The 19,292-nt window shown below is 39.9% G+C and overlaps 1 protein-coding gene across 3 annotated transcripts in view; it reads right to left on the minus strand.

Moving 5' to 3' along the window:
• MTNR1A (melatonin receptor 1A) overlaps nt 1-19,066 on the minus strand; it is a 68,152-nt gene extending 49,086 nt beyond the window's left edge. For 2 of the 3 annotated variants that reach the window (XR_010389052.1, XM_064511063.1), the window contains exons 1-2: nt 18,691-19,066; nt 13,654-13,840 (exon numbers count right to left, since the gene is read on the minus strand). Coding sequence is in view for 1 of the 3 variants with exons in the window: in XM_064511065.1 (XP_064367135.1) it covers nt 13,767-13,840; nt 18,691-18,883 (267 nt within the window). In the remaining 2 variants the exon portion in view is untranslated. Of the gene's footprint in view, nt 1-11,057; nt 13,841-18,690 lie in introns of those variants that run through there. The other variant, XM_064511065.1, reaches the window with a different exon arrangement.
• Nucleotides 19,067-19,292: the final 226 nt, after the last annotated feature.

Raw genomic sequence — 19,292 nt, forward strand, 5'->3', positions numbered from 1 at the left:
AGTCTTAGACTGATATTTAAATGTAAAAAGAATATTAGTTCTATGATGATTACTTTTAATTTAAAATCACTCTTGTCTGTTAAAATTAACATCAAGGTAATACACATAACAGTGTCAGCACAACAGAAACTTTTTAGAAGGTTTTGATATCAGCGATTTATGTGGCAAAGACCATAATTATAGTAACAAGCATTACTAGTTTTTCTTGTAGTGATTTTAAAGCTATGCCATGCCCTTATTCTGTGTCAACTCTGTAGCTGTCGGCAGAATTTTCACACACACGTAGTGACACTTGGCTGGTATTTCAACTTGTTTACAAAGGCATAAACAACTTCATGGGTGTATGCTCATCGTACGCTAAAGGAGACCTGGATTTCTTACCATAAAGGTGTCCCTACATGTTTTGAGAGAAGAACATAAAATGCCAATGACATTATTAGTACTTTAAAGCTTTCAGAGGAACATGCTATTCAAAGGCAACTAATGAGCTAAACCTACCTGATTGTCCCAATTAAATGTTCTAAAAAGCGAATGAAGTCATATACACAAAGCAACTGAGTAACTCCATGCTATTTCTAGAACTGATTTATTACTTCAAATATGACTTTCAAAGGCGCTGTTTATCCCAATTTTTTTGTTATTGTTCCCATCAATGAAATCTTATCAGCTATATCACATGAAAAAGGTACAACTGGATAAACTTCATGGTGGAGATGGGAATTACAGTCATGCTTCAATAGGATTTTCATAGCTATTCTGGGAATAAAAGGAACCTTGTAAATTCTATCTAAAAGTAAAACCAACCCTTATTTGAGCAAGATTCTCTGGTGTAGCAGTGATAATTTTGCTTGAATAAGTTTTGCAGTGTTTGGGCCAAGAAGATTTCGAGTGTTAAGTATTGTTTCATGAAACACAAATGTGGTACTATGATATTGATACCTCAGCTATTAGCAAAATATAAGACAGAAACATGATATATGTTTTTCAGAATGAGAACTTGGAACTGATCGGAAAGCATCTTCTTCCATCATATCTGTCTGTATGTTAATTGAAATGTTCACTATTGGCTCCACTCATCATTTTGAGGCTAAAAATAGAACGCAATGTTAAAGGAGTGACAAGCTGAACAACAGCTCCAAATGCCTCTAATCCCTGTGCAACTACTGACTGGAACAATTTTCTTTAATCTTCTAACTTGATCACATAAAATGTTCTCTTCTATGTACTCAGCAGTCATAAAAGCAAGTAAAGGTATCGCAACAGAATAGATTATCCCATCATTATTGAATCACTTCAGTGTGACCTTTGCCTTCCTTAGGCAGATGAACTGTTAGTTTCTAAGCACCCCTCATTCAAATCATGCTTCTTTGGCCCACTAGACTGATAGATACTATAAGTGGTGCCTGATAATCTGAAGGCTTTCTAGTGAAGTTAAAAATGTCGCCTAAAGAAAGGATAGCTGCCTAATTTGACAGAGCTGTCCTGGCTAATACAATTGTAATAGAACTGAACATCATTGACTCAGTGTCTTCATAGTCTAATGAAAACCATTGCTACTGTTTCCTTTGCAAATTGATTGATGGAAGAAAAAGTTTAAGTTATCATTAGTATGTCTAACAATACATACTAATAAGATTTAAAATCTGATGGGGAACCTCTAGTACAGTGTGAGTAGTCATAGACCATGGAGCACTGTAGAATTTTTATAGATGATTTTGCCAGTGTGTAAAATACGTGAAAAACACTCAAATTTTGTCTCTGCTGGAGTTCATGAAGGCTGTGCTTCAGTCATGCCAGACTGTTTTCAGTCAGCTACCAGGAAGCATACAGGCATTGTAAGTTCATTTCCTTTGTAATTAAACTAAATCTGACATCTCAAGTGATAAATAGCAAAATGTGTTATCTTGATGCATCACCTGGCAACTAGAAGACAAAGTATTCTCATATCATGTCTGCAAAATCCTTTTCACATAACTTATATATTATTTTAATTAAAGGAATAGTATTTCTGGTTTGGTTTTACTTCAGTGATCACTTTGTGTCGGCATAAAAGATGGTGACGTCTTCTAGGTGTAGCTCTAGTTACAAGTCTACATTCAGCTTCAAAGCTTTAAAATCTCTCTTTCATGATGTATGCTTTTCTTTCAGTATTTCATAACATTTAGTAGGTAATTATGAAATTTCAAAAATATCAAAGATGGGATGAAACATTTTCTTTCAAACATGTTGGATAATGATATATTAAATATCAGCTGAAATTTTTTGGTTTGTCTAGCAAGCTAATATTTCTATCAGTCCTTGATCCCCTCACAAGTTTTAAAATATGTTCATTCTAGCTACTTAATAGAAGTATTTGCTGTCTAATAACTAACTTCTTACAGCCTTTTATTTCATATTCCATGTGTTCAGCTCAAATTCTTTTGCTGGTGAAGCAAAAAAGGCTTTTTTCTTCCCTGTTTCTCCAGTTTATCTAGTAAGTCTTAATACAACTTTCTTTCAGTGTTTTTCATAAATTGGACTGGTATCACTCTTTACCATGTCATTCTCTTAGATATGATTTTCTAACTATCTGTTTCTCCATCTTAAGCATGGATATGTTTCCTGTTAGGTCAATAAGGCAACCAGTGTTGTTAAAATAAAAATATTTTGCTGAAAAAAAGTTTACTTTTGGTTTATTCTTCTGCAGATAATAAAGTATGTTAGTAGTGTTTAATCAGAAATATTTACTAGTAAGGCTGTAAGAGAAGAACTTCAATCTTATAAATATTTCTTCAATATTTAAGAACTAAAATCTTTTACAGATTCTGTTTTCAATCTGTATTTTTCATCCTCTTACAATATTATTGAGGGAGCAAAGCTCCATCTCCACAGGGATCATGATCCAGCCCACAATCAGGAAGAGGAGGCAGGTGCTCTTCCCCATACACTATTCCTACCAGCTGCACTAGGCCGGTATGGAGCAGGCACCAGAACTGAAATCAGAAAAACTTTCTGCAGATTATATAAAACTGGGAGGAATGGTTGATACACCAGAGGGTTGCGTTGCCATTCAGAAGGACCTCAGCTCCTCAGCAGGCTGGAGAAGCAGGAACCTCATGAAGTTCAACAAAGGCAAAGTCACACTGCTGCAGTGTCATAACTCCGTACAGAGTATAGGCTGGGGGCTGGTCAGCTGGAAAGCAGCTTTGCAGAGAAGGACCTGGGAGTCCTGGAGGACAACAAGATGAACATGAGACAGCAATGTGCCTCTGCAGCAAAGGTGGCCAACAGCCTCTTGGGCTGCCTTGGGAAGAGCATTGCCAGCAACTTGAAGAGGGTGATCCTTCCCCTCTACTCAGCCCTGCTGAGACACACGTGGAGTGCGGGCTGCAGTTCTGGGCTCCGCAGGGCAGGAGAGACATGGACGTACTGAAGCAAGCCCAGTGAAGGGCCACAAAAATGATTAAAGTATTGGAGCATCTGTCACGTATGGAAAGACTGAGAAAGTGGCCACCGTTCAGCCCAGTGAAGAGATGGCTTGGGAGGATCTTATCAATGTATAAAAACACCAGAGGGAGGGAGACGGAGCCAGGCTCTTCTCAGAGGTGCCCAGTGACAGGGCAAGAGGCAACAGGCACAAACAGAAACACAGGAAATTCTGTTTAAACAAAAAAAGAACTTTTTTTACTGTGAGGGTGACTGAGCACTAGAACAGGTTGCCCAGAGAGCTTGTGGAGTCTCCACGCCCGGAGATATTCCAAACCAGACTGGACAATATCCTGAGCAACCTGCTTTAGCTGACCCTGCTTTGAGCAGGGGATTTGGACTAGATGGCCTTCAGAGGTCCCTTCCAACCTTAGCGGCTGTGTGATCCAGTGGGTTACAGAAGTGTTTGGAAAGGAACAGAAAGGACAAACAGTCAGGAGTGAGGACCTAGGACTAATTAGAGAAGTAAGGACAGGGAGCTTAACATTTGAACTTCCAGTGCAAGAAAACTGAAACAAAGCATAGTGAAATAGGGAAGTCTTGAGAAAGGCAGGAAGGAGGAGGAGACTGAGCCCAAAGGCTACTGAGAAAAGAGGCCTGAGAAGTTAACATCAAGATTAAGACACAGAGGTTGGAACTGAGAAAGAAAAGACTAGAATATATAAGCTTGAGAGAGAAGGGCCAAAAAAAGTCAGTAAGGTGATAAGAACAAGTGAGCAAAAAATGCCATATATTTTCTCTCTTCTGAAGCCTGGAATGAAACTAAAAATTTCTCAGTTTCCATACCTCTCTAATGTCAACAGGGATTTCTGTGAGAGCTAACAGGACAAATGTCTTGTTCCATTCAGATGCTGATGACAATCTACTACTCGTGGAAGTTACTCGCGTAGCTTATATGGCTCTACTGTTTCCAGCTTGGCAGATGAGCCATATAAAGGATCATTATAATGATACATTTCTGGGATTTTTCACAGTTGTTCTGCAAGACTCTAGAAGATCTTATCAGGTACACACAAAGACATATATTTTAAGACTACAAGTGTTGCAAAAGGGTACTCAAAGATGTTTTATTTCTTTATTCCCACTAAGTACTGCACATTTAAATCAAGAGGTGTCAGCTGAACTGACTTCAGGCACTAGAGAATACAACTATGAGAAATACAATTAGTGAGATAGCTTTAAAGGATTTTGTAGAGCTCAATATATGCTGTAAGTTGACCCTAGAAAGGTCTATGTTTCTGAAAACTTACTGAAGAATGTGTCTAATGCATTCTCGTATCCTGAGGTACTACTCCATTCTGCTTTGCCAAGCCTAATTTCTAATGCTTCCTACGTCTGGTCTCTGCAAGTAGAATTTGAACTTGAAAATATCAAAGTTCACTTGTAAAAACCTAAATGTGAATCAAAGGTTGTGAAGGCCTAGTACTGTGATGACAGTTTAGCTATTTTTAAAACATCATTAATATCTATAACCCCAGAAACAAGAGAGTAACTAATAGGGTCTCCAAATTGCTAGTGTCTTGTATAAAGTGGAGGCAACTTTTACAGTTACAAATTGCAATAGGCAAAAAACTTTTCTGTCATACTCCAAAGATCCCTCCACCAGTCCTGTATAACCACTTTCATTTTATCTAGACTGAGTATTAGGCATGCTGTTCTCCGATAACCTGCTGCCTTCTGAACACAGTCATCACACGTACTGGTCTTACAAGAAAACAGATAAAGCTGTCTGTAAATAAGAAGCACTATAAGCTTTCCCAGGCAGTACAGTATGTTTCTGACTGCACTGAGGGGCTGGTTACTTATTTCACATATATACACTTAAAATAATGTTAACTTCATTGATGTGAACAATTGTAGCAAGGAGAAAAAATGCAACTGAAGCCATGTCCTGCTTTCATTAGGGTCCAGTATCTTCTGTGAAGTTTCTGATTTTAACAGCATAGAAAACTATGTAAATGTAGTGGAAGTGATGGCAACATTTATTTCACCTGCCCTGCAAGAAGCCTCATAAAATTTAGACACTGGAGCAAGAAATGAGAGAAAATGCACTCTGGGGCATATTAGGCTTTATCTGAACCATCAGTTGAGTCACAAATAGTGGAAAGGTCCAAAAGCTATATTTTTACTGAAGGTTGGGAGTATGAGGCAGAGAAGTCAAAAAAACATATGGTCAAAGGGGCTGACAGAGCTGAAAGAATCCATGTGGGCTTTTGAACTTCGGGTCGCTAGTAATCAACTGATATGTTTAACACAATGATCTTCATGACGTACCCAGATCAAAAGACAGGTAAATGGAGATAAGATATTTAAAGAACTGAAATGTCCCCTGGGCTATTTTGCCATTAATTTTCTCAGTAATCTTCTGAGTAGTTTTCTTGGTAATTTTCTCCAAAATGTGAAAATTAGAAACAGCAGCATTTTCCAAGGCAGACAACATAGTAAATTTAGTCAGCTGAGAGACTGAAATAGCAAATTTTTAATTCTGCCTATACTGAAAAGACTGTACTGTAGTGGAACCCAGTGGATCAGGTGAGTCTCAGTCCAATCAACTCTACTAGTTTTGCCATCTAATTGATGCCTCTCAAAATGGTGTGTTTTTGGAGCAATTCCCCACAAAATAAGAACAACATCCTTAATGTTTATCTTCATTGTGTCATCTCATCCAAAAGCAGCTGTGCAAACTTAAGTAGGAAATTATCTCAGAACATGATCATAAAAGAAAATCTAATTACACAGGTCCTTTCAAGCTAATGTTTGAAGGTGTTCTGCATTTTCTAAAGGACTATATATTATCTGAATAAAATTTTGTGAACAAATGGCATTTGTAAGGAAAGATATATGGGATAAAAACTCAAGTGTTTTCTTTTTGAATTATTCTTGCAACATGCAAGGTACATCTTCAGAATTTCACAAACTATATAAAAAGAATTTTAAGGGGAAGGAAGATCAAGTCTGAATTGCATACTGACAGACGCATAGATGACAAAACAGCAAGGGTAGAATCAAACTGGAGAGTCAAATATGAATATATGTAATTCTGTATACAGAATATATACAACAGTTCACACAACTGAGTCTGTATACAGACACAGCTTTTGAAGTAATGGGTCACAAATGTGGGAGATGGGATCACGATCTGCCACATTCAGAGTAGACAATGTACCCAAAAAGATAAATTCAACTCTAAAGTACGACAGAATAGAAGAAATCACATATAATGACTGGAGTTCAAAGAAATGTAGAATTCTACATGGTATTTAGAGAATTTATCTCTCAAACTTTATAATGAGACTGAACCTAATGTATTGTATTATTACAGTTATTCATTTAATAGACATGACAGGTCTCCCTCAGATAAGGTAGTCTGAGTCTGTGCTCATATGATGTGAAGGAATTAAAAAAGCCTCCAGGGGTGAGATGACTTTAGTGGAAGCAACGGCCTAGAATAAGGGCAGTTATTAATACTTCTTCTTGGAAAGGTCTACAATGCCACTGAAACTGAAAAGCTTATATGTTGTTAAGCCTAAATATGCTAAACTAGGCATGCTCCACACAAATACATCCATCACTGAAATAAATCTAGTTATGCAGTGCCTGAAATTGTTTGAGGTGCTGGGGGCATTCCAGAGCATTATACATTTATAACAGTTGATAGCCTCCCTTAAAAAACACAAATTTCAGAAAAGTGTTTTTTGGTTAATAGACTCAGGAATACATCTAGAAATGGAAGAATCGTAAGTAGGGTGAATTCACCATGGCAAAGGTTACTAGCACAGCCCTAGCCCTCCACCCCCCCCTCCCCCAAATTATAATTTGTATTAATCTTGAAGATCCTAACATTAGTTGGTGGTGGCAGGAGTTAATGTGAAGCTCTGAATATAAGCAAAATATCTTAGAAATCAATTCACTGCTCTGGTGGTAGTCTGTCAAGTTCTCTCTGTACCAGAAAAGCATGCTCAGGCCGCCTGACTCCAGTCAGCATTCTGGCAGCATTCTGCCTTGTTACAGTAATGGTTTGAGAAAAGTAGAAAAGGAGGACCCACTAAAAACACTTACAATGAGGGATTCATCAATATGGTGACAAATGTTCTGTACCCCAGTACAGAATAAATACCTACCAAAAGTAGATTGCAAATTCTACCTACACTAGGCTGCTTCCATTTAGCTTATTTGCTTCTTTTTTACATTGACTTTTGCACTTACACATGTCAGATTCAGCCATATCTTTAGTGTACATTTTAAGTAATAAATGTTTCCAGCTCTATTAACAAGGTGCACGTGCAAGCTTTGTGCACCTGTACAGTCTTCTCTAGATTGTCACTAAATATGCATTAGAAATTCTTACCAGGAATAATTGCAAGAGAAGCACACAACGCCCTTTTAAAATGCTATTATTTTTAATGCCGCTAAGGACAATGCAGCATCTCAGTATTCTATGTCGCATATTCTACACCCCATATTTTATATCCCATAGAGAGTATGAAAAACAGTTTCACAGAATGCATAATGGATCCCATAAAGGAAAGGTCCAAGTCAAAAAAAACCACTAAAACAACAGCCTTTCGGAGGAAACCCGACAGATCTATCCTCAGTGGAAAAACGCAAGGGAAAGAAAAATCACCTAATTTACTTCAGGAGCAAACAATTTAACAACGATAGTGCAAAGTCATTCTTCAACACAGGACTGGTCATCAGCCTGCCACCTTCAGCGTCATACCTAGTGGGTGTGGCTTGTCCAAGGAAAAAGTACAAATATGTGGTGAACAGAACCAGGACAAATTCCTAGAAGCATCCAAAAATAATTGAACAAAAGTGCCTTTATGAGGCAGAAGCAAAATGCTGTGGCAGGAGACAGTCTACAAATACAGGAAGTATTATGCCATAAAAGCAATGAAAATCAAGACAGGTTTCCAGCAACCAACAAAATGTTCATAGTCAACAATCTTACCAGACAGTGCAGAGATTCCCAGTATGCTGAATGGGCAAGAGAAAAAGGGATCAGGAAGAGAGATGAAAGAACTGGAGTAGGGTGAACATAGATTTCTAAGAGAAACTGCAAAAGAAATGCCCACTTATTTGCTAAAAACAATGTTTGAAAACCTTTGCTGCAGGAAAGTGCAAGAAGATATGAATACATTTTGAGCTCTACTTTAGTTATTTAACATATGCTGAGACACAAAACTTGGATCTGTTGTCTTCTCAGTACTTATCAGTATACAGAGTAGATGAACAGCTGGCTTACCCAGCCAGATGGAGATAACTATGTTAGCTCTACAGCCTTTCATGGTTTTACATGCGGGATAGTTAGAATGAGCTTGGCCTGTGAAAGCTGTGTTCTGGTGGCACTCACCAATACAAAGTTGCCTATGCGAGCCAGTTAAATAAGTGTGAATTACAGAAACGTTGAAACTGTTCTAATTTATACCATGAACTAAACCTACCACCTGTAGGTTTCCAAGTGGAGGAAAGCTGGGAAGACACTACTGTCCCTCCTCCCTGTCAGCCATGCTGAATATTGTTCTCCCACATATGACATCCTCATTTCTAGAGCAAGTGTATATATTCACAGGCAATAAACAAAAATGAGTTACGATTTGCCAGTGGATATATCATTAGAAAAAAAAGGAGGGGAAAAAGGTATTTTTCTATAAAAAGACCAAAATAATCAGAGAAAATGTTTTTAAATCAATCTATATCCATAAATTTATCTGATAAGTGAAAAATACCTTAAACTCGAAGCATCTTTGCTGCAAGTACTTTGTGCAGGATGACAAAGAACTGTAGGATTTATGTATGCTTTAATATGAATGTGTGTGTGTAACAGCAGTGCTGCTCTATATCCCAAAATCAAGACACAGCCAATGCTAAGAAAACCTTCAATAACTGAGGTGTTGAAGTGTGTTGTGTCATTAGTGAAGAATAAAATGGGTTTATGAGACATTGCGGAGATTCCCAACAGTATGGTTCATTAGACAAGAAGAAAAAACCAAGAAGGGAGGTGAAAAGGTAGTGGTGGGAGGTAGTCAGATTGATAAGAGAAATTTCAAAAAGAACATGCATAAATATATATGATGGTGTTGTATTTGGCAACAGAACCAGTAGATGATCTGTGCAATGAGGCTATAGAAACACAGCCCCAATTCTGAAATTTATTCTGCTTATTATTCTGCTTTATATAATATGCTTCTATATTATTATGCTTATTATATTATTATGCTTATTATAGAACTATGAGTTTCTAGAAAGCAGAGAAGAAATAAGATAATATCAAGGATAGAATGATGTTATCTGACCAGACAATTCAAGTGCAAGCAAACTGTCCTTGACCCAAGTAACAAAAAATCCATTCATTAAAAACAAAACAGAAGAATTAGACAGAACAGCATTGCAGTAGTAGATTGTCCTTTTGTTTTCTTTATTCCCAGGACTGTTCTTGAAATACTGATTCTCAGACTCAACAGTTTGCATATCTACTGTGTATGAAATTGTAACTGACTTACCATCATGCACTCCCCTCAGGTTATACACATCAGGCATTTACAGAGGGTACAATGACCCTCATCTGCAGTCAACTCTTTTGCAAGGATATCAGTGCTCTAACAATAATCCTGGTTCTGACGTCAGAGTTCTTAAAGTATGTAATGAATCCTCCATATTGGGAACATTAGGGATTTCACCAGAAACCATGCCTAAAGTTGGTGTCCAGAATAGCAATAGATTTAAAGGTGGTCTCTCATCTTACCCCAGAGAAAGATGGAGATAAACACAGCCTATGTCTTTGGATTTGGGGTTGAGGTTAGGTACAAGAAGGAAAGTTATGGTAGAAACTTCTTCACCTACAGCACTTTGGGTTTAAGGCTGTTAGCACTATAGCAGCCTTATTATTAGGCAAGTGTTGCACCTAAGAAGAATTAAAGGAGACTGTCTTGGACCTTGGTAAAAGTTTTACTATTGATTTCGCTACAACCAGGATTTTGCTTTTGGGAAGGTATGTTCTAGAAATGAGTCACCCTAGAGGGAGAGTACCATCCTCAGAAGGGGAAAGGTTATCTTGTCAATAGACTAATAGAGTTCTATATTTGACTTTCTTGGACTAGCAAAATAACACCTAAGAGAAGATGCTTTTACTCTTTACTCAAGTAGGAGTTGCGTAAGATCAGCAGTGGTGGTACAAGAGCAAAAGAGTGTAATAAACTGACCTGAAATATGTTTAAGCAATGAAAATAACCTTCTTGAGCTGGAATAAGGAGAAAAAAGAAAAAGATCACAGTGTAAATTGATTCTGAAAGGATTTGTATGAATGCCTATTACACCTGGGGACTGGACTTGATCCTTGTCAGTCTTGTTTTCTAAGTGACAGCAGATTCAGCAACAGAAAGATTCAGTAAAGATTGGGAGATGTAACATGGGGATAACAGAAATGTGGGGGGAAACCTGAGTTTCTTTAGTAAGTTTTAATTATGTGAACTTGCATGTTAGAGACATTACAAAACTTAGAGAAGGCAGATCACAGTATTACACAGCCAGAGATAATCTGAAGACATACCTTTAATGTAAATAATTACTGCAATTAAGTCAGACCATATGAATGCAAAATACACAAACTGTTAGGACTTTTATTTATAGGCCATTAATTCTTCATCCAAAACAAAAAATACATCTGAAATAACTGGTTCATTCACATTTATGCAAACATTGGTTCTTCATAATATATCACTCCCAAATTTTCAGCAATGATATCCAGTATTCCAAAATAAGCCTATGGATACTGTTACTCATGAAAAAAATCTGAGTAGTACTGCAAGAGGCTAAAAAGTCATTGCAATTCATCACTTCATGAGTGGTTTGTGATGTTTGACTGAAGGGTCAAATAGTGGTAGTTAATAAGGAAAATTCATGTGAAGTCCCTTCCTTTCAATATCTCTAACCTGAAGCTGTCCATACCTGAACCGTATTGGGGTAAGAATACTCTTTCACCCTGAGAATGAAAACATTTCTTTGGGAAAGGAATGTGTCCTTAATTTTAAGTAAGACCAAAAAGTAGAAAGCTTCTTTTGTCACTCAGTCTAGAAGACAGGCATCAAATTAAGCCCATACTTACTACCATGGGGAAAAAAATATTCAGGAATCTTCCCCAAAAGCAAACAACAATGAAAAAAATCCACTGAAACTTTTCTAGGGTCTGAGTGGATACTGATTTTCATGGTTGAACATCGTACTCATGGCCATTCATCACTTGGCCAATAGCTACAGAGTCGGCAGACAAGATGTCTTATCTGGCTGACTAACACAGTATTGGACAGCTGCACTGTAACCACACTAGGCTTACTGAGGTTCAACCAACTCGGCCTTCTAACAAAAGAGATGTTATTGATTGACCTCACAGAATATCAGGTAGCAAAGGAGGAGCTTGCCCGTGTTAGGATGGGGGCAGAGTATGTGTGCTTGGTAACCTCTCCCTAAAAGGCAGTGAATTTTGTTTACCTTGCCTGTACACCCCAAAAGCAAAGCCAAAGTGATAAGATGCATACAGATGTATTTCAGCATCACTTGAGGCAAAATGTGCAATAGGTTTTCTATGGGCCTAAACAGAAAAATAACTAGACTTCATCTTCTGCATTACGTATCCTGTTCAACTGACATAGCAAAAGTGGCTGAAATAGCCTATTTAAGGGTGTGGACAGAAAAATAAAATCTATTTTATCTGGGACCATCCATATACCTTGCCAGGTGCTTGCAATGTGTTTGAATGGAAAACCTCCAGTGGTCACTCACAGCAGTGCTTGATAGCAGCTGCTTCTATTTCACATTTTGTTTCAGACAACAGAAACCTTGGGAGTAAGGGATAACTGAAGAGTCTAGAGTCTTGAAGGACTTTCCTAGAACCCTAGCAATGGCAAAGATTAGGAGTCCTCCATGATGGGGTGGGGTGGGAGAACAGGACAGGACAAAAAAAAACCCACACAACCAAACCCAACCTCATTCAAGTTCCTAATTCAAGTGTGCAACTATGCAAGATAAGAGTTGCATTTTTATGATCATCAATAAGATAATTATTCTTCAAAACGCATCTGTAACTATGCAACCTCGTACTATATTAGGGAAGAGGATAATGAGATGGATGATCCTGCTCTATTGTAATACTGCCTATCTTCATGTACTTCAGAGGGCTAAATCTTGAAGGAGCACTTCTTTAACAGCAGATCTTTTACTACAGTCTCAAGCATTATTTAACTGCATGTTAAATACATGTTTTAATGTTTGGTTATTTAATGAACAAATAAACATTAACAAATTACATGTTCTCTCATACGCCAAATAATTCTGTTAGTACCACTTGTCCTCCTGAAGAGGCTGGCAATCATTTCTCAGGAGTGGAAGGTTAATCTGGGATTTGAGACAGGTCTGACTCTAATGTGAGAAGAAAAAACTGACAATAGCACGGGTGGCAACCCTTTTTAGGCTGCAGAACTAAACTGTGATGCATGGCACTGAATTGACACTGCACAATTTTTATTGCTCTAGGAAAGTAAGCCTCCTTGTACAAACAGGTGGGACATTTGTCATATTAGCATTCGACTCCTATCGTTGGTAGCACTTCAGTTACAGTTATAACACTTCAGATTTGCTGCTGATGTCTTATGCTAGAAACACGTGAAGTATCTATGCCGTAACAGGGTGGGAAAGTGGCTAACAAAAAGTAGAAGAAAAGGGATGAGAGTAGGAGAAGCAGATCAGGGGAAATTGCTAGTGAAAAGACCTGAAAAGATAAAAAAAATCCTAATGAGAGAACGTGGAACGCCTCCAAAAATAATCTAAAAAGAGACAGCAAATAGTATAACCTATCAGTACCAATGTCTGTTGGCAGGAGCAAACTAGAAGCACTGCCTCTAAAAACTTCAGAATGCAGAAGTTTTCAGAAGGAATAGGAGTAGTTGGGTTTGACAGACATATTAGTAAAAAAAAGCATTATTTGAAGTGTTCATCTCTACATTTGGTCATTGACAGGACGGTGCCTTTTAAACAAGTTTTTGACATAAACTTTTGATTCAGTAAATTATTCATTAAAACCAGTCTGAGGAACAGCTTTATTTAAAACTATGCATTTTTATGCTCAATTCTGTTCAACAATTGGCAAAGTTCAATATATCCACTAGACATTTTCCCCTCTCCCATTTGGCTTACCATTTTTAATACCTGAAGTTACTCATGTCTGAAATACCAATGTTCATTGTCATCAACATCTCAGTTTTCGTCAGAACCCTGACTTTGTCTGCTACAACTTGATCTTCTATAAGTTATCTCCCTTGAGTCACACATTTGTCAGGCAACCCATTTTCTCTCTGGACACAAAAAGAAGTCAAAGGATCACCTGTAATAAAAACAATGTTTCTGTTAGTCTGAATCCACAATAGGATTTATCAGATAAAAGGATAATATTAAAATACTCTATTAAAAATTGTCTTAAAACAAAAAACCAAAACAGATCATCAAGAACAATCATTCTGAAAAGGCTGATGAGATCTTCAATCTGATTATTAAAAGAGGGTTCCAATCCTATGTTCAAAATTTAATTCTAGAAAATATACCAAGAGAGGAACACTCTTCACCAACCAGATTCTTATGCTGCTCAAAGTGTATCATTTTTTAACAAGTAAAAAACAGCCAATTTTGAAAAGCCTACAAAACGTTCTCACCAATAGATCCCATCCCCCAGTTCTGCAATGCGGTACTATTAACAAATGCTGGACATAAAAAAAAAAATAGTACTAAGTAGCTGTTCTCCTTAGTTCTTCCATCAGTGACTTCACTGATCTTACAGGTTTTGCTCAGGGATTACTTTCAAGCTCATTCTTTTGAACACTCAGAGCTGTCTTTACAGAACTTTCTAGTGCAGCTGAGGCAAATTTAGCATATAAACATGGTTTTCTCCCTTTCTCATTGCTGCCTCATTCACAAAAGTAGCTACATGCATGCTTAAATTTAAGCATGCATGCAGTCCTACTGAAGTTAATAGTATCTTGCTGTTCTTGGGGCCCTGGAGCCTCAGCAATGTCAGACTTCTTGTCTCACTTCTTCACTAGTAGCAAAAACACAAGAGTTGTAGCAACAAAAGGCCAGGGACACAGAAAACTGGGAAAAAGTACAAAAAAAGCCAAATGCATCCATGTGCAGGAGACTAGCACAGAACAGAGATGGGTGAGAAGTGGGTGAATGCAACTTTCTGCCCTGAGGTAGCAGGTGCTAGTTACCAGCATGGCACCAGTCCCTGAGTTGTGTCAGGTGTCAGCAGACAAGAGGGCACCTTCTGACAGGCACAGAAGACGAGGGTGAGACTGATGGGGCTCTCCTCTGGCCTGCTAGAGGCCCCTTCTGTCATACAGGCTTGTTGGAGAGGTAGTTGGGCACCTTTGGTCCTCAGTGCTAGCTCTGCATAAAGTGGCCAGGAAAAAGCAACCTACTGGGCCAAGAGAACAGTTTCAAAAGGAAGAGAAAGAAGCAGGATAAGAGTGCTCAAGACAGCTTTCTTCATTGACCTTAAGAAAGGTCCAGTCCTGCAATCCTCAAGTACCCAAAACCCCCTGTGACCAAAATGGCAGTTGTGTGTTGACTCTTCCCCTGACATTTTAACTTAGCAAGTGATAAACTAATCTTTATAGTCAACACAAAGACTTATGACTGCTCCCTTACCATGTTCTTGATGCATTGTTTTCTTGGCATGGGTAACAACAAAGGCATAAGGATACTAACAATCAGTGATAGCAATTTACATGTAACATTACATAAAGCACTTTGATCTCTTTTTCTCTATTTCCTGAGATGCTCTAATGCAATGTTGAGCATTTCAAGTAAAAACTTCTCCTGATGTTGTGAAAACTACAAGTATTTCTCTAATCCACCTTTCCTGAGGCTAGTCCTTTTATCTTTTCAGAGTGGAACTTCTGCTGAATTACCTTATTTCTGTTCTATGAATAAAGCAATGGAAAATGGAACACATTAAGATGATTTACACCCTTCTTTTTAAAAGATGAGTGTTATTAAAGAGCGCATCAGTTTAAAGTTTAAGATGCACAAACATATTGTCAAAATATGGGCATTAAAATCCTTATGCCTTGAATGTTTCCCATTAAATTTCTTTCAAAGTTAAAAGATCACAGACATCATAAACCAAATTCAGTCTTTGTGTAGACCAGCATTAAATTGCAGCAGTTTGCATCAGGACTGAACTGGTATCAGGTGCCTGTTAGATTATAAAGTCACCATTAAAAAATAGACTATAACTACAAAACTTATTACAAGTCAAGGACATTAAATAAAAGAGGATCCTACCAGTTGCATCATCGGCTTCTGTGTCTAGAAGAGCATCTACTGAAGCCACGCCTGTGACTATGAAGGAGTCTGTAGTATCAGACACTCCTCGCTTGCTGAGACAAACTTCTTTGAGATACTGACTCCTCTGCTTTGATCAGAGTCTTTTACTAGCGTTCTGACTGTCAGGAAGGTTACACCACTTGTAGAGAAGGCGTCTAGGCCTTCCTACTATGCCCCAATGCACTTTTTTAACCATAAAAAGTCCACAGGTTCAATCTGTAGTTATCTTCCAAAGATACTTAAATAAGAGCGAGTGTGACAGATGCAAGATATTTTCCCCCACTAAATCCACCTTTTTGGTAAAGTATTACATATTCCTTATTTCTGTTAGTCCTCTTTTGCAAGGAGGTCTTCAATGAGATACATTTTCTTCAGGAGGTATCTTCTGTTCCTCCCTGACCTTTTCCGGTGGAATTTCATCCTGTGTCTTTTTTCCTCAATAAATGTGCCAGCAAAGTACTTTATTAGTATAGTTGTTGTAAAATCAGAAGTTTCTTTCTTATTACAGCTCTGTAAAAAGTTGTAACTGTCTTTATAATTAGCAAATTATAATTGAATTATATGTATAAATCAGTATTTTGAATATAATCTCTTCTTACATAACCTGAATTAATGAAAACAAACTTTAGGAAGTTCTTTCCTCCCCATATTCAATATTGGGCCAGGATCTTCTAAATACCTACTCATAATTTTACTTACCTGGGTAACCCCTCTGAATTCAATGCCAAGTTTAATCATGCTGCTCACATAAGTAGAGTTATGCGTAAGCATAGTTTTTCATGGGATTAGTCAAAAAACAGTTTGCATACCACTTTATGAGGCTTATTATTTTCTTTCCAAAGTTTCCTTTTATCTGTACTAAAAATCTGTAGATTTATCTGTAGAGGACAGAAGACTTAATCTGCCTCTTTAGGAACTTTAAAATTTTTACTGTTTTTTTCCTAAAATGGACTATAAGCTATTTCCATCATTTACCAAGTACCTACTACTTTAATTCTTGATTTCAGAGAGCAGAACTGTATCTGCTTCCTGTTCCAGTCTAAAACAAGGCATGTGCAGAGGAATGCTCTGTGCTCCTCGCTGCAGTAAGTAACTGTTGCCAGTTTGCTGCAGTTCTTAACAGCCACTGTGAGGGAAAAGGCAAGAATGAGAAATGCAATGAGAGTGAGCACGTGTGGGGATTCAAGAGGGATTATGTGAGATCTACCGTAGAGAAAATACGCACACACATAGAACCCAGTAATTCAGTTATGTTTCCAGAAAACAGACAACAATCACCACATTTTGTTCAAACTTGTTACCAGAAACATCTGTATTATGAACTGAGGTGTATTTTTATTAACTAGGGGGAGAAGAATATCACCCTTTCCCCGAGGGTAACCCCAATAATATGCCTATTCTCTTTCTTTATATGGAGGGACCCTTTCTCCCTCCATATAAAAACCTCACATCTAAAGAAACCAGGCTGAAAAGAAAGATCTAAGTGACAGAATAAGGGTGGTCAAGAGCTGACTTGAATTCTGGGGAAATGCACTACATAACCTTACTGGCCTTAGTGAAAGTATTTGTATCAAAAAACGGAGAGGAGAATATAGCTTTTAGACCTGTGGCAATCACAGAAGGAAAATAAATCAGTTTGTCTTCATTTTGATCCTGTGTGTTGGCATTCTACTATGACTGAATAAAAATAAAAGCTATAATTCTTTTGAATTACCTGCCTTAACCTTAGAAAAGTAACCATGGCACCGTTTGCTGGAATCCAACACTAGCTGTCTTATTATGCTAGCTTATAGCAAAACCAGGGCTGGAGTTGCCTCTCAGATGAGTTTTAAATAACTAACTACTGGAGTTTAGTAGAGTTAAAACAAAGAATCTGACAGCTGATTATGAAATAAAAATGAAAGCAACATCTCTTGATTATCATGGAGTAAAAAACCCAGCGAGTTCTGCTTGCATTAGCAAGGCAGCTCCCTTCACATGCTCCTCTGGTTTTTTCAATGAAAGATGCATGGGGTTTTGAGTGCATAGATTTGGTACACGTGCGCAGCAGCTGGTCTGACATGATAAAGCAGAATGAATCTGAAGAAGTTCCTGTCTGGTGAACCAATATCCATAAACTGAGAGGGATTTACTCAATAGACCATGACAGACTCTATCCTGTCAGAATCACACTTTTTTTTAGAATGTGCCTAAATCTGTTTCTCTGTCAGATGTTTCCAATCCCCCAAAGACCTAAATAGCAAGTAGGAAGAGAAAAAAGAAAATGAATGGAGCATCTTTGTTTATTCTGAATCCTGCAATGGCTATAATTTAATATTTGGCTTAATTTGAAGCTCCAGCCACAGTATTTATTGTTGGAGACGTCTCTGTTTGACTCGGAGAAAATGCATCTGTAGCAAAGCCTCTAGCACGCACAACACACCCCGCGTGTCACAGCAGCACCCCCCGTACCCTGTTTAATTTCACTCCTAAGTGAGGCTTGCGAGGCGTCTGTCGTTGCTGCTAGGTGGGCCTGAACGAGAGCTAAAAATAGCACCGCGGTTCGGTGCCAGTTGCTAAAAATACCCCTGCCCGCTCGATCACGGATTCAACGCGAAACGCGCAGCCCGGGGAACCTGCCACCACCTGTAGGCGCCGGCCCGCGCCGACCCGGCCGGGGCAGCCCGGGACTCGGGAGCCCGGGCGAAGGTCTCCCCGCGGACGGGGCGGACGCAGCGCTCCGCCGCCCCGGCGCGCCCGCCGCCGCCCCCCCGCCGAGGGGGGCCCCGCCCCGGCCCCGGCCCCGGCCCCGGCCCCGGCCCCAGCCCGCCGCGGCGGAGCGGAGCCGCGGGCGGCGCCGCCGGCCCTTACCCGCGTTCCGCAGCTTCTTGTTCCGGTACACGGAGAGGATCACCAGGAGGTTGCCCAGCAGGTCCACCACGATGGTGAAGATGAGGATGGCGGCCAGCGTGGCGGTGACCCAGGGAGGGCGGCGCGGCGCGCCCTCGCCCGGCGGGTCCCGCGGCAGCGCGGAGTCGTTCAGCTCGCTGCCGTTCGCTCTCATCCTCCTGCCCCCGCCGGCGGCTCCCGCTGCCCGCGCCCCGGGGCGGAGCGCGGCCGCGGGGCTCCCTCCTGCGGGCTCCCGCCGCCGCTCCGCCTGCCCTAGGGCGGGCCGGCGCTGGCGACGCCGCGGGCAGCGGGCGCTGCTGTCATGCCGGCCGCTGCCGCTCGAAAGTTTCCCGAAGTGTGCATGTGCCGCGGCGGGATACTTTTATAGCCTTCCCCCGCGCCTCCCCTCCCCGCCGCGTCCCGTCCCGCCCCGCCGCCACCGCTGCCTCCAGGTGACACCGAGCCGCCCCCGCCGCGGACACGTGCGCGGCCGGGGGATCCCAGCTGCCGCGCGGCGCCGCGGCGCCACAGCGCCCCCCCGCGGCCGCCGCCCCTCCCGCGCCAGCCGCCGCCGCGGCCCCATT

The sequence above is a fragment of the Dromaius novaehollandiae genome, chromosome 4 (assembly GCF_036370855.1).
Source record: "Dromaius novaehollandiae isolate bDroNov1 chromosome 4, bDroNov1.hap1, whole genome shotgun sequence".
NCBI classification, from domain to species: Eukaryota; Metazoa; Chordata; class Aves; order Casuariiformes; family Dromaiidae; genus Dromaius; species Dromaius novaehollandiae.